Source organism: Gopherus evgoodei, chromosome 8 (assembly GCF_007399415.2).
Source record: "Gopherus evgoodei ecotype Sinaloan lineage chromosome 8, rGopEvg1_v1.p, whole genome shotgun sequence".
Taxonomy (NCBI): Eukaryota; Metazoa; Chordata; order Testudines; family Testudinidae; genus Gopherus; species Gopherus evgoodei.
The window spans coordinates 1059488-1082292 of record NC_044329.1 but is presented as its reverse complement, the minus strand read 5'-3'; the positions used below and the strand labels follow the sequence as shown (position 1 = coordinate 1082292).

Sequence of the window (22805 nt, the reverse complement as noted above, 5' to 3'; positions counted from 1 at the left end):
GAAAGGCGTCTAGAGTGTAATGAAATGGAGGTAACGATTCCATAGCTGCCTAAAACCTGGATCATTTTTATGAGGGTGCTTTCACTAGAGAAGTGAGCCCATGTTAGAACCTGCCTTTGAGGAGTTGTACTAAGCCCTGTCTCTAGGAGAGATTTTTGCCCTGCCATAGACATATTGATGTAGCCTCACCCCAGTGGGTGGCGCGCACACTCTGGGAGGCCGGCCCTGCTCCAAAGAATTTACAGTACAGCAGACAAGACAAACACAGGGTAGGAGGAGAAGCAACTGCCCTGAGAGGGGAAAGGATTTGCCCAAGATCACACAACAGGCAATGGCAAATCACCTGTCTCCCAGTCCAGTGTTCTATCCACTAGGCTGTGCTGCCTCTCTGGATGAGTAGACTGCTCGTTAGTGTGGTATCTGGGTGGCTGAGTTATAAGATTCTGAGCAATGTGGTCTGTACAGTAACTCACTTAAAGTCGTCCCAGTTACATCGTTTTGTTGTTACGTTGCTGATCAATTAGGAAATATGCTCCTTTAAAGTTGTGTAATGCTTCTAATGTTGTCTGGCATCCTCCTGCTTTGTTTACTGCTTGCAGGAAGAGCAGCCCATTATCATTTCTTGGCCTTCTGGCTAAGAGAGGTGAAAACATTAACATTAGCAATTGCAGCTGTCCCTCCCTCACTGCCATGTGCTGCTCCTGCCCTCTGCCTTGGAGCTGCTCCCTGAGACTCCTGCTTGCTATGCGTGGGGGGGGGAGGAAGAGGGGGCTAATGTCTGGGTGTCCCCCTCCCCCCTGCTCCTGCATCCTGTTTACCCCATCTTCTGCAGAGCAGGGGGGACACACCAGGGTTCAGGACGGAGGGAGCTTGCAGCAGCTGTGGTCTCAGCAAGCTGATCTAATTAAGAAGGCAGTATACTGAAAAGGGAAATGCACTTATCTCCCTCCATTCCTGCGGCCTTGTAGAGTGAGAGTGTTAACCCTTGAGGCCAATGGGAGCTGTGGAGTCAGCGCTGGGGGCGGGAGCAGTGCATGGAGACACTTCACCCCCAGGGGCCGCTGGGATGTGCTGCTCACTTCTGGGAGCAGCACGGGCCATGGCAGGCAGGGAGCCTGCCTTAGCCTTGCTGCGCTGATGGACTTTTAGTGCCTAAAATCTCCTGCTTTGGCTTCAGTAGCCTCTGGGAGATAGAGAGAAGGGGAAGAGTTGAGGGAGGGGTGGGGAGAGTTGATCAGCAGGGCCAGGGGACCCCCACAGGTTTGCAGACCCTAGTTTGAGAAATGCTGGTGTAACCACAACTTATGCTAGTGGGAGGGGTTCAGCCATCAGCATAGTAATTCACTTCCCCAAGAGGTGGGAGATAGGTCAGTCAACAGAAGCATATTAGCACTGTCTACCCTGGAGGTTAGGTGGTTTTCACTACATTGCTATGGGGTGTGGATGTTTCACATCTCCTGAATGACATAGTTGGTCAACTTGATTTTTTTAGTGTAGACCAGGCCTAACTCTAACACCATTTAATTCCATTACTACTTCATGGTAAGAGAGCAGAGGAAATATTAGATTTGCTAGAAACATACACTTCCTTCAGATGAATTCAATTAGCCATAGTGTCATTGGCACATGTTGGTCAGAATTCCAGATTCCAGAAAGTCTACACTGAAAACTTCCCTCTGCATAGCTCCGTCACTCGGATGTAGTTAAGCAGACCTAGCCCCTATGTAGACAGTGCAAGATGACAGAAGAATTATTCTGTCAATCTAGCTACCCCCTCTGAGGGAGGTGTTTTACCTGTGCCGACAGGAGAAACCTTCCCGTCGGATGTGGCGCTGCAGTGTTCCATGTGTAGACAGGCCCTCTGGGTACGTCTGTGGTACAGCAGCACAGCTACCTTAACATTGGGGTTTTCCCATCCATGTAATCTAAGTGCAGCAGATTATTCTGGGGTTGTCTACATTTACAGCACTATAGTGGCACAGATGCTACCTATGCCAAGAGGAGAAGCTCTCCCATTGGCATAGGGCTCCACCTCCCCGAGAGGCAGTAGCTGTGTCAATGGGAGAAGCCCTCCCATCAACACCAGGAGTTGGGTGAGTCGACCCCTCCTTTCCCTCTCCCCTTCATGTGAGCCATGTTCTGGAGGTGGGCTTGCTTTTCCAGGAGTATCTAAGCCCTTTTGCTGCCCCTGTGTGAGCTGGGGAAGCCCTGCCCCTCTGGGGAGCTGAGAAAGGCATGCTCAGAGCACGCACCAAGAACATACTGCTGAGACTGGGGTAGGAGCTGAGAACAGGTATGCTTGACACAAGTCAGAAACTCTCCTGCCTGGGCGGGGGAGGAAGAAATGAGCACAGCCACTGACATGAGTGGAACAATCCACATGTCTCATAGCTATTGTTTCAGGCTGTAGTCATCTCCATCAGGTGCTCTCTTTCAGCTGAAAACAGCTCATTGAGATGAATGGGCCACTTAACACCTCTCTGAGTCTGCAGCTCTGAACCCATCCTGGGAGGAAATCTGAGAATGAACTGTACACATGTGGGAAAAATCTGCCTCTGTCAAATTTGATGTATTTATTTAGGAGAAATTTAATCTGAGCACAGAAGAATATTCAGAAGGCGCTGAAACTATTTTTGAAAAGCAAATAATTTCCACATGTGAATGCTCACTGGGAGGGGTGATTGGGGAGCAAAAGTAGATGAGGATTTAGGTGTGCAGTGCGAGGTGGAGGTAATATGAAGAGGGGTATGAATGGGTGGTTGGGGAGCTTAAGTACAGGGTAAGGGGGAGGGATGGTTGGTGAATCAGGGCTAGCCAAGGAAGTTGGGGGGCTATGGGTGGGGGATGTCAGTCTGAATTCTCACCTTCATGTGCGTGTGGGATCTCGGGGAGCTCAACCCCCCTGAAAGGGTCTGAGCCCCTCCTTCTGCCCTTCCATGTGAGCCTGGATCTCATGGGGGACAGGACCTTAGGTAACAGATTTAAACATCTGAAATCCAAAAAGTGAGTAGTTAAGAGATTCCTCCCCTTTGTGTGTGGGGTGGCTTGGAGGAGTGGTGGAGCGGGTGGGCCTGGGGCATGGCGGAAGCCTGGCTGACCACTCGGGATAGGGAGTGGGAATGGGGGGCTGGACGGCCCTCTAGTGAGCTGCTGCCTGTGATGCGTATGTGCAGCAGCACAGGGCAAGAGACAGCAAGGAGCAATGTCTTACATGTGATTTGGCCTCTGCAGTGCAGCTAGTGGCTCAGTGGGATGGGGTGGGGAGGGGGAGCTGGAGATGTTGGCAGCATGGGGCGATCCATGTTCAGGAGAATGGTGGGTAGGGTTGGAGAGAGACATCAGCCTTCTCATGTGCTTAATGTTACTCTAACAGCCATATGATAAAACTGGCAAGGTTTTGGGGGCGAGGTTTCTCCTCCCTGGCTCTGACCCACCATTGTCCCCATTGCACTCTAACAAATATACCGGTGGTGGGGGCGAAGGAGACTACTGAATCACACAGCAGCTATATGGCCCAGTGGAAAGACCACTGAACTGGGACTATTGCTAGCTGTGCCACAGCCTGCTGGATGACCTTGGGTAAGTCCTGTAACTTCTGTGACTCAGTTTCCCATTTGTAAAGTGGAAGGTTCTTTGAATCTGCTTATGAAAAGCGCTGTTTGAAAGCCAGCTACTTAGGCTCCTGTGGCTAGGTAATATCAGCTGCAAATCTGGGTGAGAACTGAAACTGTCTCAGTGACTACTAACTCCTGCCAACAGACATTTCTTTGTCTAACAAAACCTAAGAAATTAAATGGCCAAAACACTTGACAGAGTTAAGTCTGCCCGATGTGAGCTCGTGCCCTTCTAGAACATTTGAGTTCACCAGATCTCAGATTCTGAAAACCAGGACATACAGACTTGGGTAAAGGTCCACACAACCTTAACTCTGCCCTCTTGGAGTGATGCTCAAACACATCCATAACACCTGCACTCCCACTTTGTAATGAACAGGCTCTACCTTAACTTGCCCTGTGCTCAAACGCTGTGCCTGCTCCCCCCACCAAACACCACGTGTCACATTTTGCAGCCTTTATGGTACCTTCACACAACAGACCAGCTAACCCTACACTTTCCCCTACCCCATCATATAATCCGGACTGCGTCCTATCCCATCTCACTGCTGGTAGTACTCATGGCAAGTGCACCCCGGTGCCCTGCTGCTGACACAACCCCACACAACTTGATTGCCATAAGGCAGACTGAAACCTCAAGGTACAGATCCACCTCTGTTTGATTCAGACCAGATCTCCTCATATCACAGTCACAGCTCTTCCAAGCCACTCCAACATATTCCTCCATCATTCAGTACAGCTATCCTCAACAGACTGAGTGTAGCTGGAGAGCATGCAGGTAATTCCCAGTGGCTGTTGCGAGCTCCAAGGGGGAGAGGAAGCAGAGTTAAGGTTGCACAGGGCTTTTAACCTTAACTCTATTTCCTGGTTTTCAGGAGTTTGAGTTTTGCTGAACTCAGCGTTCAGGAAGGGCACAGGATACCTCAGGGCTGCCTTAGCTCGGCATTAATGCAGGTTTTTTGCTATTTCATTGGATCAAAGGCTGAAGAGACAGGCAAGCTAGTTGTCATCCCCAGTGTTCTAATGGGCAGAGGGCGAATTAATATTAGTCTGTTTTCCCCATCCGAGTCCATCCCGTCTCATTCGTCCAGGCTGTTCACCAGTAAGGCCCTCTTGACCAGGGACCGTCTTCTGGAGTCAGGCTCCTGCCATCATTTAGGGAAGGGTTCTTTCTCTGGGCTCGGGGCCTTACAGAGGTCAAACTGCTGCAGCTCATCTCTGGAGCGGGATGTAGTTCCCCAGCGATCTGGACTTCTTGCTCCTACCTGGTAAGGTCCTTTTGCTGGGACCAGGTCTCCCTAGGGCTTTGCCCCTTGTAGCACTTTTGAATCCCGCTCTCTCCAGGAGCCTCTTTCCTAGGTCCCCCTTTCTGGTGCGCTCTCTAACCAGCTCCCCTGAGAAGCCCCTTTCCTCAGGAACTGCCTCTGTGTGTTCTGGGGCCCCCCTGCCTGAGCTCTTAGAACCTTTATAAGGCCTGGGTGTTCCTTAATTACTTAACTGCTGCCTGGCCGCGTTGGTTGTTAACAACTCGCAAGTGGATCTGGGTCGGCTCATTTTTCTTAGTGGAGCTTGTCCCAAGTAGGCTGGCCCCGGCTCCTCTGAAATAGCCTGCCTGCCCATATGTACACTTCTGATACCATGTGGATTTGGGCATTCAATTTCCTAACAAGAAACAGAAATTCAGGTGTGGCTTCTGGTGGCAGGTTTGGTGCCTGGCTTGCTGCCTCTCCCAGTGAGCCATGTCTCAGCCAGTTGCACTCGCATTTTATAGTTTGGTTCCTTTCCTAAAAGCGACAGACTGACAATGTGGACTTGCCTGCTTTCTCACTCTCGTGGGTTTTTTGGGGGGGGAGCAGCAGTGGCTCTGCATGCGTAAAGCAGACTGCAGGAGAAATGGCAAAGATATCATGACCATACATGCATTCAGTGTAGTATAAAGTGTTTTTCAGCAAACTCCATTTCCTGCATTATCTGAGAAGTAGAGTAGTATTAGCTTGTATGTGCCTAGCACTTTTCCCTTACTAATAATTGGCAGATACTGTGCATCTGTTGTTCTGATCACCACCTTCCAGACAGAAATATCTCAAGATATCTGCTTCCTTGTCTGTGAACTGACTGAGCTGGATAGTAATCAGTGTTGGGTGTGAGCTGAAACCTTTCACTGCTGAACGGTGTGATGTCTGGCTACAGTGGATTGGGAAGAGTGAGTGGGAGGAAATGGTTGGTATCCTGTGAAAGATGTTGGAGCAAGAAATATTAACTTTTTAAAAAATAGAAATGTCACCACTTGTGATTGTTCGATGTTCCAGCCGGATGTGAGACTCTCCTGAAAGGTATCTGTCGCTTACTTGAGTCCTCATGTTCTGATTTCTGTCCAAAGAATCCGAAGAAGAAACCTGCTCCAGTGAAGTATGACGTTGGAGATCTAGTCTGGGCTAAGTTCAACAGACGACCGTGGTGGCCCTGCACAATCTGTCATGATCCAGTGCTTGACTGTCACTCAAAAATGAAAGGTACCGTACCCACTTGTAGGACACAGTTAAGGACACTGAGTGCCACAGTGGCTGCAGTTCTTGGGTAGCCCTTTAACCGCAGGGCAGTGCATAGAAGTTAAAAAAGATGGGCCTTGCCATGAGAAACCCACAGTATAGATCAGACAGATACTGATATGAAGATAGCAAGGGAAGTATAGGGATGAGGAGATGAAGGTTAACACAAATGAGAATGATGGGGGTCAGATAGCGGTTGGATCTTGTAGGTTCTCTTGTTTTAAAATGGACATTGATCTAGATCTAGGATGAAGTGGGGAGTCGATTGTACCACTGACCTCCACTCTTGTGCTAAGCAAGAGATTCACGTTCTGAGGAGTAGAGCGGTGGGGACTGCACAGACCAAGAGAGATGGCATTGTAGGCATAGGGAGCAGCGTGAAAAGGGGCACAAAGGACAAGGTGGGAGAAGAGAGGGTGGAGTAAGATATGAGAGGGTTGGGCAGAGTGCCATGGAGAACTGCAGGAGTTGAGAGTGGGATGGGGCCAGGCACAGCTGTACAGAGCCTGACAAGTGGGGGCGAGGAATTTGAACTATAGGTGGAAAGAAACAGGGAGGCAGTGAATGGACTCAAGGAGGTTGGTGGTGGGAAGAGGAACAGAACAGTGGGACAGGGAGATTGTTTTAGCTGCTGGATGCGAGGGAGGGGCCTACGAAACAGTAGATCAGTTTTCCTGGTACAAAGGCTTGGGAGGAAGATGAGAAGTGTAGTTTTTGCCTTGTTTATTATAAGGAAGTGAAGGGACATCCATGGGGAGTTTATGTGGTAGATCTGAGGTCCATTGGACCCCAGAGGTAATGGACCCGGGGAGCAGAGAAGGGTGAGTGTGGAGGAGGAGAATGAAGGGGACCACAGAGAGATCCCTGGGGCACATGCACTGGGGGAAGGAAACAGGAAGAGGATTCTCCTTGAGTAATGGTTAGAAAGAGGAGAGGGCCAGGAAAGGACAGAGTCCTGTGAGCCCAAGACAGAGGGAGTATCAAGGTGAGTGGTCAGTGGTGACAGAGGTAGCAGAGAGGCCGGGTGAACAGAGAAGAAACCCTTTGATTTTGAAACTGACCTTGCACTTCACTCAGATGTATTTAAGCTGCTGTCCATGTAAAGTTAGCTACAGCAGGGGACTATTTTATTCCAGCATATCATGAATGGGGGGAACCTGTATATTTGAGTATTCTTTCTCCTTGTTTTCCTTCCAGCCTCTCTCCCACATTCCCTTGGTAACTGAACACCTTTGCAATGTCAGTCCATCTGGGTAATGCTCTATACACAGGACAGGCTGCTGTTTAGCAATGTTGCTTTTTGCAACTTTTGTGGCCCTCACTGGCCGGAAAGGCCTGGACTCTCAGACCATGCAGTGTTAGTGACTCAGCTCAGACTGTTAAAATCTCCATCTGAAACTCAAAAGGAGTCCTGCAAAAGAGGAAACTAGGTCAAATGACAAAGGGTGCATATTAACAAGTAACAGAAGTATGTAGGGACATATTAGAAAGGCCAAGGCACAAAACAAGATCAGACTAGCTGGAGACATAAGGGTAACAAGAAAACATTCTGCAAATACATTATAGAAGCAAGAGAAAGACCAAGGACAGAGTAGACCCTTACTCAATAAGGGGTGGAGGAGATGGAGATAACAGAAATGTGGAAATGGCAGAAGTGCTAAATTATGTTTTTTTTTGTTTCACCAAAAAGGTGAGTAGCGATTGGACACCTAACATAATGAATTATATAGGACCAGAGGCTAAAATAAGGAAAGAACATGTTAAAGATTACTTAAACAAGTTAGATGTCTTCCAGTCCCCAGGGCCTGATGAAATACATCCTAGAATACTCAAGGGAGCTGACTAAGGAGATATCTGAGCCTTTAACAGTTATCTTCGCAAAGTCATGGAAGACAGGAGAGATTTCAGAGGACTGGAAAAGGGCCAATATAGTGTCATCTATAAAAGGGAAATAAGGACAACCTGGGCAATAACAGACCAGTCAGCTTAACTTCATTACCTGGAAAGATAATGGAACAAATATCAAGCAATCAATTTGCAAATACCTAGAAGATATTAAGGTGATCAGAAACAGTCAGCATGGATTTGTCAAGAACAAGTTGTGCCAAACCAATCTAATAGCTTTCCTTTGACAGGGGTAACAAGCCTTGTGGATGGGGGGGAAGCTGTAGATGTGGTACATCTTGACTTTAGTAAGGCTTTTGATACTGTCTCGCATGACCTCCTCATAAACAAACTAGGGAAATACAACCTAGATGGTGGTTGCAAAACTGGTTGGAAAAATGTTCCCAGAGAGTAGTTATCAGTTGTTCACAGTCCAGCTGGAAGGGCATAACGAGTGAGGTCCTGCAGGGATCAGTTCTGAGTCCGGTTCTGTTCAATATCTTCATCAGTGTGTTAGGTAATGGCATAGAGAGTACACTGGTAAAGTTGCTGACGATACCATGCTGGGAGGGGTCGTGAGTGCTTTGGAGGAGAGGATGAAAATTCAAAATGATCTGGACAAACTGGAGAGATGGTCTGAAGTAAATAGAATGAAATTCAGTAAGGACAAATGCAAAGTGCTCCCATTAGGAAGGAACAATCAGTTGCACACATACAAAATGGGTGATGACTGAGTAGGAAGGAGTACTGCAGAAAGGGATCTGGGGGTCATAGTGGATCACAACCTAAATATATGTGAAAAGCATAACACTGTTGCAAAAAAAGCAAACATCATTCTGGGGTATATTAGCAGCAGGAGTGTCGTAAGCAAGACACGAGCAGCAATTCTCCTGTACTCCACACTGATTAGGCCTCAACTGGAGTATTGTGTCCAGTTCTGAGCGCCATATTTCAGGAAAGATGTGGACAAATCGGATAGAGTCCAGAGAAGAGCAGCAAAAATGATTAGAGGTCTAGAGAACATGATCTACACAAGGAAAGATTGAAAAAATTACATGTATTTAGTCTTGAGAAGAGAAGACTGAGAGGGGACTTTACAGTTTCAAGTACACCTCTACCCCAGTATAACGCGACCCAATAGAACGCGGGTTTGCATATAACATGGTAAAGCTTCGACACATTGCTCTGAGCAGTGTGTTAAGGGTGTCGGGCCAGCCCGGGGCTGAGGGATTTGATAAGGGGCAGAGGGTCTTGGGGGCGGTCGGGGGCTTCTCCCCCCCCCGGGTCTGGGGGGCAGGAGCTGTGGGAGGGCACTTTTGGGGGCCCTGCAGTCCCAGAGTGGCCTGGGGGATTAGCGGGGGTCTGGGAGCAGCCCACTCTGCTTCCCTCACCCTGGCCTCAGCTGTATCGCTTTGGGGAGGGGGCTTGGGGGAAGAGATCCCCCCCGCACTCACCAGCAGCGGCGGAAGCAGAGCAGCCCAGTCCCAGCCTGCTCCACTCTGCAAGCTCCCAGCTACAGTGCTCTGCTTCCTGCCACAGATGAGTATGGGGGTCGTCCTTTCCCCAACCTCCCTGCACTCACCTGCAGCAGGAAGCGGAGCGCCATCCTGTCACAGATGGTCTAGATAATTCTTAGTCCTGCCAGGAGTGCAGGGGACTGGACTAGATGACGTCTCGCGGTCCCTGCCAGTTCTATGATGTGTAATTCCACAGACAGCATATTACATTCCCCCCAGGTTCAGCATCGTTCACCACATTCTCAATTCTGTCTCTCTACCTGCCTTTCCCTCCCCTAAATCCTTCACCCTAGTGTTGGATAATATCTAAACATACAGTTTAAATATGCAGCAATTTAAGCAGCTCAGGGCCCTGAGGGACTGAGTACAGGCTCTTGAGACCAGAGTGGCGAGACAGAGGGGAACGTAGATGAGACATTCTGGGACATTGTAATGCAGTTGCATGCCCAGGTTGACAGCCTCTGTGCTGTTGAGGAGGAGGAAAGTTTCAGGGAAGAACATCAAACTGGAGCAGAAGGAAACAATGCCATAGTTGGGACCCTCCTTCAGATGATGTCATGGTGATGATAATCAATGGGGCGTGGTGACACCAGGGTACGAACTGTATAGGAATGATGGAGCAGGTCGCACTGGTGGGGGACGTGACACTGTATGTGAAAGAAAGCGTAGAGTCAAATATAGTACAAATCTTCAATGAATCAAACCGTACCATCGAGTCTCTCGGGATAGAAATTCCGTGCTTGAATAATAAGAGTATAGCAGCAGGGCTATGCTCCTGCCCACCTGACCAGGGTGGTGGTGGTGGTGGTTACTGTGAAATGCCCTGGGAGAGTAGAGAGGCTATAAATATAGAAAACTCAATAATAATAATGGGGGATTTCAACTGTCTCCATATTGGCTGCGTACATGTCACCCCAGCACGGGATGCAGCGATAGCATTTCTAGACACTATTAATGACTGTGTCTTGGAGCTGGTAGTCCTGGGTCCCACAAGGAGGGAGGCAGTTTTTGGTTTAGTTCTAGGTGGAGCACAGGATATGGTAATAGTGACCATGATGTAATTAAATTTAACATCCTTGTAGGGGGGCGAAATACCAAAGAAGCCACCACAGTAGCATTTAACTCGAAGAAAGAGAGCTACACAAAAATGAGGAAGCTAGTTAAATGGAAACTAAAAGGAATAGTCACAAGAGTGAAATGCCTGCCAGCTGCATGGGAATTTTTTATAAAACCATAACAGAGGCTCAAACTAAATATATATTTCCAATTTAAAAAAAAAAGACCAAAAAAATGCCACCATGGCTAAACAGAATAAAAGAGGTGATTAAGGAGATTAAAATGAAGTACACTCTACATTGATATAACGCTGTCCTTGGGAGCTAAAATATCTTACCACATTATAGGTGAAACTGTGTTATATTGAACTTGCTTTGATCCACCGACGTGCACAGGCCCCCCACCCCAGAGCACTGCTTTACCACGTTATATCCAAATTCGTGTTATATCGGGTGGCATTATATCGAGGCAGCGGTGTATGTTGCACTCTACATTAATTTCCTGCCACAGAGGGAGATGGTTGGCTTGTTTGCGCCAAACTCCAAGTCTTTGCTCCCGTGAGGAAGAGTCCCCTAAGCCTGACTATCAACTATTTAACAGCAAACTCCACTCCAACATGCAAAATATCAACCAAAAGCAAGGAAAACTAAGACAAAAGCATGCCAACCAACCTTCTGACTAGGAGTTCTCCTAGCTGGCATTTGTTTAGGATTTTAGGAAGATGTTAGGAGAATGTGTGGAGAATCTGCTAATAAACATGATGCCACTTAGTGCTTTCTTTCCCACACTAGTATGCTGTTTTAAGCAAGACAATAATCCTGTTTAATTTCTTTAAATAGTTTCCAGTCGGAGACCATATCGAGAGTACTACGTAGATGCCTTAGGAGACCCTTCTGAGAAAGCCTGGGTTGCAGGAAAAGCTATTGTACTTTTTGAAGGCAGATATCAGTTTGAAGAGCTACCTGTCCTTCGGAGAAGAGGGAAGCAAAAAGAAAAAGGCTACAAGCACAAGGTAAAGCTTCTGTTCTTGGTAGCTTGCTTTGCTCACTCTTTGCTGAGATTAAAAAGTAGCTTGCATTTGCAGTCAAATTGTTCTTCTATGTCTGGAAATGCACCCTAAAACTGTGTTTGCGCAGTGATAATTGTGAGGCACAGCTGGTAAATTGATGTGCAGAATTCCTGTGATAATCAGAGTTCTTCTTCGAGTGATTGCTCATATCCATTCCAGTTAGGTGTGTGCGCCGTGCGTGCACATTCGTCGGAAAACTTTTACCCTAGCAACTCAGTGGGCCGGCAGGTCGCCCCCTAGAGTGGCGCCATCATGGCGCTTGATATATACCCCTGCCGGCCCACCCGCTCCTCAGTTCCTTCTTACCGCCCGTGTCGGTCGTTGGAACAGTCGAGCGCGGCTTAGCTGACCTCCACTTCCCTAGCTACTCGTAGTTCTCGTATATATTTGTATAGTTATATGTTTTTTCTTTGCTAACATAGTTAGTTTAGTTAGCGGGGTTCAGGAAGTAACCCCTTCCATGAACCCGGTGCCGGAGCCCATGCACGGCTCACCGGGTTTTAAAATGGGCTCGGCCTGTCAGAGGCCGATGCCGAAGGGAGATCCACACGACTCCTGTTTGAAGTACCACTTGACAGCTAAGTGCCCCATTTGCAAGGCTTTTAAGCCGAGAACAAAAAGGAGTGGGACTTTCACTTACCCCTCCACCTTGGGCGCCGAGTGATGATCAAGCGGCTGGCAGAAGCGCCTCCTCGGCACCGGACCCCGCCGGTACTACCAAGGCTGTCGGCACCGGCCGTCGCCGGCACCGAAGTCGACTCAGCACCACTCCCTTCTTCCGAGGTCGAGAGAGCCTGCGATTCCTGCTGGTACCTGACGGCTCCCCGGCACGCGCCGTGGTTGAGCTACTGCTCCTGCTGCTTCCGTGCCAGCGGCACCACAGCCAGAGAGCTCGTCTAAGTCGGATCGCCCGGCACTGACACCTGCTACGGCACCGACGACGTCGGCACCGTCGATCCCGGTCCCACAAGGGCCGTAGAATCCGGTGCCTGACGGCTCCCCGGCACGCGCCGTGGTTGAGCTACTGCTCCTGCTGCTTCCGTGCCAATGGCACCGCAGCCAGAGGGCTCGTCTAAGTAGGATCGCCCGGCACCGACACCTGCTGCGGCACCGATGACGTCTGCACCGTCGATCCCGGTCCCACAAGGGCTGTAGAATCCGGTGCCTGACAGCTCCCCGGCATGCGCCGTGGTCGAGCTACTGCTTCTGCTGCTTCCGTGCCAACGGCACCGCAGCCAGAGGGCTCGTCTAAGTCGGATTGCCCGGCACCGACGCCTCTGAGGCACCGACAACGTCGGCACCGTCGATTCCAGTCCCACAAGGGCTATCGAATCCGGTGCCTGACGGCTCCCCGGCACGCGCCGTGGTTGAGCTTATTGCTCCTGCTGCTTCCGTGCTGACGGCACCGCAGCCAGACAGCTCATATAACTCGGATCGCCCGGCACCGACACCTACCGAAGCTCTGACGACCTCGGTACCATCGATCCCGGTCCCACGAGGGCCGTCGAATCCGGTGCCTGGCAGCTCCCCAGGATGCACTGTGGTTGAGCCTGCTGCTCCCTCCACGCCGGAGACGTTACCAACGGTGAGGGATCTCATTGCCATGACAGAGTCGATGCTGCCTGACCCCGGCACCGCCGGTGCGGGTAATACAGTCTCTTCATGTGACCGTCCTCTGTCAGCACAGCAGAGCGGCACCGTTCATGATCACGGTCCCGCAGACACTCCAGGTCCTGTCGGCACGCCCGACACCACTTGCAGTCCCGGTGCTGTTTCCTCATCGGTACTGGTCGCACTCGCTGCACCGGTCGGTATCCCGTTCGCCGACCCGCTATCGGCACCGTTCCGACTCCCGGCACCGCGACAGGTACCTTGACTCCTGTAGCCTCTTCCCAAGCCTCGAGATCTCGGTCGGCCTCCCGGCACCGTTCTGGTTGGGGGTCTGGATCTCGTTCCAGGTACCGGTACGCCTCCCGGTGCCGGTCCCCGGTGCCGCGTTGGGCAAGGTCCGATAGAGTCAGAGACTCTGCCTGTGCCTTCTTTTAGTACCTCCATGGCCGTCCGGACACGCATCCGTGTCATCCCACATGCGCAGATTTTATGCTCAGGACCACGATTCTGATACGATGGCCAGCGGGCGCCAGCCCCGAAACCGAAAGAGGCTTGGCGAAAGAACCTGCTTGGCCGCCAGGTGTACTCTGCGGAGGTCCTGCAGCTCTGGGTAGCAAAGCAACAAGCCTTGCTTAGCTGCGATAATTATAGCACCTGGGTGAAGGTGGTTAGTTTATGGAGTTTCTCCCTCAAAACTCCTGCCAGGAGTTCACTGCCGTCTTGGAGGACGGGGGAAAGAAGGTACCCAGAGCGTCCCTCCAGGCCTCATTGGACAGCAGACTCGGCAGCCAGGACTCTGGCATTTGGTGTTGCCATGAGGTGCATTTCATGGCTTCAGGTTTCAAACCTCTGGCCGGAGCTGCAGTATGCCATTCAGGATTTACCCTTTGTTGGTAAAGGCCTCTTCGCGGCAAAGACAGCCCCAGGCTGCGAAGCCTGATGGACAATAGGGTCCTAAGGCGCTCTCTCAGCATGCATACGCCAGCGACCAAATGCAGGCCTTTCTGTCCCCAGCCGCCATACTCTGTGCCTAGCCAGAGACAGGACTTTGGCAAACGGCGAGGCCAAGGTGGTCGCAGACGAACATCAGGACCCCTAACGAGCCAAGGTCAAGGTCCCTCGCAATTACCACTGGGACCAAAGACGAACCTTCCAAGGTGCGCCTGAGGGTGGTGTACCAGTCACAGGCCGGGATCCCAATCCCGCTTTCTCCTGGCATGGCCCCAGTTAATTTTCAGATCACTGGGTCATGCGCACGATGCAGCATAGGTACCACCTCTAATTTGCTCCAGCCTTGTCCCCCTTCAGCGGACGAAAGGGGCAAGGGGTTTTAATCCCGTTATGCCCTAGTCCCCCACTCGAACGCAGGTCTCAGACCTTCCTGGTCCTGCACGGACTCAACCGGTTTAGGATAAGGTTGAAGTTCCGCACGGTATCCCTGGGAACCATTATTCCATCCTTGCCTCCTGGGGGCTACTATGCTGCCCTGGATATGAAGGACGCGTACTTTCGCAAGGCCATCTTCCCTCCGCACAGGAGATACCTCCGCTTTCTAGCCAACTGTCGGTACTTCTGGTTTACGGCCATAGTCGCCGCCTACCTTCGCTGATGTCGGATATGCGTTTTTCCGTATCTGGACGATTCGCTTATCCGAGGAGACTCTGAGACACAAACCACTCAGCGCGTGGGCATCGTCACGGTCTTATTCACAGGTCAAGGCCTGATGATTCCTATAGAGCAATCCACTCTGGTTCCCACGCAGAGGTTGGACTTCCTAGGGGCTATCCTGGTCTCCTACCTAGCCGGAGCCTGCTCATCCCAACTGCGGTTTTAGGCGATGGCAGCAATCATCTGAGGTCTGCAGGCTTTCCCAACGACCTCGGCTCGTACTTGTCTCAGTCTCCTGGGTCCATGGCTGCCCGCAAGTTTGTAACCAAACACGCCAAGCTCTGCCTCCGTCCTCTCCAAGTCCGGCTCGCCTTGGCGTACCACCCGGACAGGGAGCCAATGGTCATGGTAGTCACCGTTCCCTCGAGCACCTTAGGCTTCCTAGAGTGGTGGCTAACTCCCTCCCTGGTGTGGGCAGGGATGCGGTTTCATCCGCCCCAGCCCTCACTGCCCCTGACGACGGATGCATCATCTCTCTGCTCGAGTGCTCATGGTCACCTCCGAGCTTAAGGCCTTTGGTCTTCTCGGGAGCTGGCATTCCACATCAATGCCCCAAAAATGAGAGTAGTCCGCCTGGCGTGCCAGGGGTTCCAGCGGCGGCTGCGAGGCCGTTGTACCTCGGTGTTTACAGCCAACACAACGGCCATGTGCTTCATAAGTATCCAGGGAGGGACATAGTCCTCCCCCCTTTTGTCAGGAGGCCATCCATTTCCAGGTCTTTTGCATGGCCCACTCGATGGAGCTGGTGACGTCCTTTCTCCCAGGCGTTCGGAACGTCTTGGCGCTTTGACTCAGCAGGTCTTTCCTGTCTTACGAGTGATCACTCTGCCCCATGTGAGGCGTTCTGCTTTCCAGAAGTGGGGATGTTTCCTCACATGGACCTGTTCGCTCACCGCGAGAGCAGATAATGCCAGATGTTCTGCTCCTTCCAAGGTCTCTCCTCGGGATCGATCTTGGACGCATTCCTGATGCCGTGGAAAGGCCAAGTCCATGATGCCTTCCCACTGTTCCCACTGGTTCATTAGGTCCTGCTCAAACTCCGCAGGGGCAGAGCGCGCATCATCATGATCACTCCAGAGTGGTCCAGGCAGCACTGATATACCACGTTGCTCGGCCTGTCAATAACAGACCCAATTACCCTTCCACCCCACCCAGACCTCATCACTCAGGGCAACGACAGGCTTCGTCACTCGGACCTGCAGCCTCTTCGCCTCACGGTGTGGCTGCTGCGTAACTGAGCCGGGGTGACAGGCAGCCTTCCACCTGGTCTACGTATCGGGCCAGGTGGAAGCGTTTCTTCTACAGCTGCAATACGCTCGATCTTGCTCCTGCTGAGGTCTCGATCCCCTCTATTTGGCCTGCCTCTGGCCTTCAGCGGCGGGACCTGGCGGTGTCATCGCTGAGGATACACTCAGCAGCCATCTCTACCTTCCAGCCAGGCTAAGGTGGACGTTCCGTGTTCTCACGCTCTATGGGTTCGAGGTCCCTCAAGGGCTTGGAGCGCTTGCACCCTCGGGTGTGCCGCCCAGCCCCGGCCTGGGACCTCAACCTAGTTTTAACCAGGCTTATGTCTCCCCCAGTCGAGCCGTTCACGACTGGCCCTCTGCTATACCTGTCTTGGACGATAACTTTCCTCGTAGTTGTTACATCGGCCAGACTGGTCTCCGAGCTCAGAGCTCTTACGGTGGTTCCGCCGTACACTAGGTTTCGCAAAAGCAAGGTGCAGTTATGACCGCACCCGGCTTTCCTACCTAAGGTGGTTTCGGCCTTTCATGTTACCCACAGCTCAACGCAATGGGCACAACCATTGCACTCCTTGGACATCTGCGGAGTGCTCGCATTTATATTGTGCTGACAGAACCATTTCGTAAGGTGCCCCAGCTCTGTTACGGTAGCGGGCCAAAGGGAGGGCTTGCTTGTTTTCCTCTCAGAAGATCTCATCTTGGGTGATGGCGGACATCCACACTTGTTATGATTTGGCTCATATTTCCTCAAGCCACATCACCGTGCATTCTACCAGGGCTCAGGCTTCATCTGCCGCCTTGCTGGCTCGTGTTCCTACCCACGAGATCTGTCGCGCAGCTCCATTGGTCCTCGGTCCATACCTTTGCTTCGCAGTATGCCCTGGTTCAATAGTCAAGAGATGCTGTAGCCCCTGGCTCAGCAGTTTTCATTCTGCCACATTTCACTCCGACCCCACCGCCTATGTAAGGCTTGGGATTCACCTAACTGGAATGGATATGAGCAATCACTCGAAGAAGAAAAGACGGTTACTCACCTTTGTAACTGTTGTTCTTCGAGATGTGTTGCTCATATCCATTCCACACCCGCCCTCCTTCCCCACTGTCGGAGTAGCCGGCAAGAAGGAACTGAGGAGCGGGTGGGCCGACAGGGGTATATATCAAGCGCCATGATGGCGCCACTCTAGGGGGCGACCTGCCGGCCCACTGAGTTGCTAGGGTAAAAGTTTTCCGATGAATGTGCACGCGCGGCGCACACACCTAACTGGAATGGATATGAGCAACACATCTCGAAGAACAACAGTTACAAAAGTGAGTAACCGTCTTTTTTTAAGCCACAAGGAGTTTTCTAGACTTGCTCCTCTTTAAGGGCAGGGTCTGTAGTTTGTAAGTTACTGTAGAGAGTATTCGGAGAGGTGGAGAAGTTGTCACCCTGTCACAGTTTGACATACTCACTATCTGTCCGTTTTATTCAGCATTACAGTTCTATTGATGTGAAATATCGATGATGATTAGAAGTGTGCATTTGGAAGTAGCTTGCTGTGCTCTCCAGTGACCTCTCCTGGCTGACTCAGGGACAGACCATGCTTCCAGTCTGTATTAGACCACTATGTACAATACAAGGATAGGGTTTTGAACTCTGCTTCTGTAATAAGTTGTATAAGCACTTAGAGTTCTTTCTGATTTGACTTAGAAAGTGCCTCACCGATCAGACTTTGGGAGGGAGTTGCATAGTCTAGCACAGGGATCGGCAGCCTTTCAGAAGTGCTGTGCTGAGTCTTCATTTATTCACACTAATTTAAGGTCTCGCATGCCAGTGATACATTTTAACGTTTTTAGAAGGTCTCTTTCTATAAGTCTATAATGTATAACTAAACTAAGGTTTTTAAAATGTTTAAGAAGCTTCATTAAATTAAATTGAAATGCAGAGCCCCCTGGACTGGTGGCCAGGACCCGGGCAGTGTGGGTGCCACTGAAAATCAGCTCGCACGCCACCTTCGGCACCCGTGCCGTAGGTTGTCTACCCCTAGTCTGGCATATCATCTGCTCATGAAGCAGCCTGTATTTCAGGGTTCAGCAGCCTTTCAGAAGTGCTGTGCCGAGTCTTCATTTATTCACTCTAATTTAAGGTTCTGCGTGCCAGTCATACATTTTAACATTTTTAGAAGGTCTCTTTCTATAAGTTTATAATATATAACTAAAGTATTGTTGTATGTAAAGTAAATGAGGTTTTTAAAATGTTTAAGAAGCTTCATTTAAAATTAAATTGAAATGCAGAGCCTCCTGGACTGGTGGCCAGGACCCGGGCAGTGAGAGTGCCACTGAAAATCAGCTTGTGTGCCATAGGTTGCCTACCCCTGCTCTATTTCAAAGGTACAACCCTGGAGCAGACATGCCTTTGTACAACATAATATGATACAACCGTCTTGCCCTGCAACCTTAATAATGCTGAACTGGTGAACGTCTTCAGTCATCTTTATAAAGTGAAGGAATACAGAAGGCCACTGGAGCCAGAGAGAAGCAGTTTTATCTTATACTGATAGTTTAACTGCTGACAGTCGTGGCTGCTTTGTTAGTGGGATGGATAGAATTGTCTCACTGTAAGTCATTGGGTGATTGTAGTAAAAAGCACCAGAGGATTCACTACTCTTCTGCTTTCCTTTCTCCTGGTTCCTCTTGTGTGGGGGATATTCCTCACCTCTTCATTCAGTGTTTACAGTTCTCTCCCTTTGTTCCCAGCCACATGCCCCAAGACTCAGGAGGTCCATGGCTTGAGTCCAGTTCTGTGAATTGCTGGAGTATAGTGCTGGCATGGCTGCACCTATGTAAACCAAACACATTGCCTACTTGATATTCTGGCTTTGTATCAGCAAGGGGGTTCCTACCCGGATCTCCTGCAGAGCTGCAAAGGATCTGGCTGCCTTGTGCCACTGGGTTACTCGCCATTCTTTAGTCAGTTGAGATTCTGTAGATCACCCTTTAAAAGAAAAGTGGTGGGAATTCAAACTGCTCCCGTGACCTGGGATTCATTTTGGTTCAGGAGTAGTAATGAAAATCTACAGTTTGTCTTTGCTCAGCTAAGAGCAACAAACCCTGATTGAAAGCCAGTCTTCTTTAAAACGACTTGTGTTCAGTCGGGCACCTACAGGAGGTGCCTATCCAATGCCCTGGGCACCTTTTCTTGTGTTAAGGGTACAAAACTCAACATGGATCCTGGGAGCCTTATAAGCAGAAAGAACAGCAGAGTGTGTTAGGGTTAGGCACATCCTGTGAAAGTGGCGGGTTTGTACGTGGGGTGGCAGAGAAGGGGGATGCTGTGGGGAGAACAAGTTGAGATGCAGTGTGAAATAAATGGAAGCAAGAGGGGTCAGGACAGAGCAAACTAGCACTTCCTTTATGGCATGTTTTAGAGAGATGCGTGCTGAGGCCCCTCTGATGCCCAGTGGTTGGCGCTCTGCCCTGCCATGCAGGGGTCCCATGTCAGATTCTCCTTCCTGATGGCTGTTGTGCAGGTTGCTGCATTAGATGCATGCTGGGAGGCCAGTGCATTCAGTTTCTGAGGAAGGCCAGTGCTGTCAGTCACTCCTTTTGTCAGTAGTGACAGGTTGGGGGGGATTGCACCCCTCCCTCCTTTGCTGGGAGAAGGATGTCAGACATGATTCAGGCTTGAGTGTTGGTGTGACACATTACAGAACACTGTAAGGCTGTTATTGCAGAAGCTTCAGTAACACTAGGAAAGCACACAGGCCATTAATTTACTAATATTGTGATCCAAACAGTTCTGCAGCTGGGAGTTCATAGATGATTTCAGTTAGAGTCCTATGCATTTGTGCTCCATGGATGTGCTGTCCAGGAGCCATGAGGTGCTTTATTCCAGTCCTGGAGACTGCTGCTGCGTTTTGCATACACTAGAGCATCTCTTGTGTGGTGTTTCACTTGATGGTTCTGTTCAATGTTTGTTTGAAGGTAACCTCTCTTTGTTTTCTTTCAAACATTCAGGTTCCTCAAAGGTTTATGGCGAAATGGGAAGTCAGTGTTGGACATGCGGAAGAATTCCTTCTCAAGGAGACTGAGGATCAGAAGTGTAGTCAGAATTCCAGCAAGCTGAACAGTGAGGATGTGCTGTTGGAATCCTGCACTAATGGCCCTGTAATGGAACCTGACAGGCAGCTGAATGGCTGTTTTAAATCATTGACGTTTGACTCCAAACACTTAGCCAGGGAGAAGGGAAGGTCATGCACTAAATCACAAGTGAAAAAGAGCTCAGAGAGCAGGAAAAGGACTAGAGTAAAAAAGAGCAGCACCAGACTGGAAGCATCTAGGAGAGAAATTGGAGGAAAGGCACCAGAGAACATAGTTAGAAACAGGGTTGCTGGGGACCTGCCGGATAAACATGCATCACATGAACTTTGTCGGATAGCAAACAGCCTAACAGCAGCCAATGGTGCCGTGGAAAACTACTTGCTCTCTTCTTTTGGAGAGAGACGTTTTGAAAAGACAGCTTTGAAAGAGGAGTATCAGGCTCCTCATGGTGACTCTCTGCGGAACACACTGAGAGTGGATTTGCTTTCTAGCAGCTCTGCAGAGAGAGGGAAAAGCCCTGTAGGCCTTCTTTGCAGTTCCAAATTACAGGTACACTATTCTGCAGCTGACACTTCTCTTGAGGAGAAAAAGCAAAGGGAGTCAGATTCGCTGACTTCCTTCTCAGATGATGGGACTAGTGATCTAGATACCGGGGACCAAAGTTCTGAGGCAGCCTGCAGTGCTCTGGAGATTAGTGACTCTGCAGATAAAGAAGAAAAGGAATTCTGTACAGGGATGAGGGGAAACAGTAAATGTTCCATGTATCTCTCTCAAAACAGCAACAGAAGAGCTAGGAAAAGGTCATCTAGAGATCACAGAACTCCAGCAGGCCCTGTTGGTGGCAGAAGTGATGCTGAATCTGTGGATGGGGAGCTCCAAGAAGCAGCCTCGGACACTGAGACGCCTGTTATTGCTCTAGAGTGTACTTCAGCTATGAGAAATGACCATCTTTCCCTTGCAGATAAGCACCCTACGCCCCAGAATGTTTGTCGGGAGAGCTCCCACACTGGGATTACAAATCAACTGAATCTACACCTGAAAAACCTCAAAGTGCCCCGGCTCATAAGTATAAGAAGCAAACACAAGGAGAATGCTGCTGGGACAGAACCCCCTCTCCTAGAAGAGGAATGTGGTGTGAATTGCTGCTCTTCTGACACCAAAGGTTTCACTGGTCCACCCACCAAGAGTGGGAAAGTTGATAGTCAGGAACCATTAAATAATGTGCATGAGAGAGCCAGGGATTCTGCCGAAATAGAGACTGCTGTGGTGAAGCATGTCCTCTCAGAGCTGAAGGAACTGTCCTTTAGGTCCCTTGGTGATGAAGCTAGTGGCTATGGGGCACCTAAGACCACAGCACCCTTACTCTTCTCTTCTGCCTCTGGGCAGAGTTGTTTGCCCATTGAGCCAGACTACAAATTCAGCACCTTGCTAATGATGTTGAAAGATATGCATGATAGTAAGACAAAAGAGCAGCAGCTGATGTCATCTCAGAATATGGTCCCGTATCGAAATGCTGGCATGAGCAGTTCCTCTGGAAGTAATTCTGCAAGTGGCTTGAAGGCTTTGGTTACAAAAGGACCCACTTATAAATCAGAACAAAATGGGGATTGCGTTCTGGAATCAACGTGTCAGAACCCCAGTGCGAGTGAATCCTCTCTTTGGTGCAGCACTACAGCCAAGATAACTGGGCAGAGTAGTAACAAAAGGGAGCCCACAGATCCTGCTCTTTCCAGTACGAATGGCACAAACTGCATCTCAAGACACAACTGTTCACAATCTAAGCAGTCATCCAAACTAGCAGATAATGCAACATCAGTCAGAAAGGATTTAAAACTAGAAGGGCTGAGCAAGCTTCTAAATCAGGTCTCCAGTAATATAGCAGAGAAAGCATCCCTCCCGTGCAGGGATATGCAGGGATTGGTTACTAGTCTTGTTTATAATGAAATAGAAGAAACTGCAAGGAAAGAGTCTCTTGAGTTAATGGAACACTCCACTGATGAAGACTCTGCATGTTCATCTGATGACAATTTAGATCATGTCAGGAAGAGGCCTGAACCTGATAAAAATACTGAATGTTACACTTCTGCTGAAAATGGTGAGGGCCTAGAGTTGGATTCAGAAAGCTCCCTGGGGGATGAGTCTAATGATGTAAACCATGTAGCACCCAAGAAGCGATGGCAGCGATTTAACCAAAGCAGTGCTAGAACCAGTCGGCATGTCCATAGATCTAGGGACGAAGAGAGCTCCAGGGGCACCTTTGGGGGCCTGAATTCTAGTGACTTTTCACTAAAGGGAAAGGAGTGCCTGGAGCACAGGCCTCCCACCCTTTCCCCGGGGCTTGAGGGAAACCTGACAGACCAGGACTGGGAGAATCACTTAGACTTAGTTGTGAAAAGTTTGAATGTATGTGATAAGCCAAACAATGATGTGGTGCATTCAGAATCAGAGCTTTGCCGTTTTGCTTCCCAGTCTGAGTTCTCTTCACAAGGTAAGGAGTTCGATTTACACCTAAG

The 22805-nt window shown here is 49.9% G+C and overlaps 1 protein-coding gene across 2 annotated transcripts in view; it reads left to right on the top strand.

Moving 5' to 3' along the window:
- NSD1 (nuclear receptor binding SET domain protein 1) overlaps nt 1–22805 on the top strand; it is a 130931-nt gene that overhangs the window by 22309 nt on the left and 85817 nt on the right. For both annotated transcript variants that reach the window (XM_030571698.1, XM_030571699.1), the window contains exons 2-4: nt 5995–6127; nt 11460–11632; nt 20209–22387. In XM_030571698.1, the coding sequence (XP_030427558.1) occupies nt 5995–6127; nt 11460–11632; nt 20209–22387 (2485 nt within the window). The remainder of the gene's footprint in view (nt 1–5994; nt 6128–11459; nt 11633–20208; nt 22388–22805) is intronic.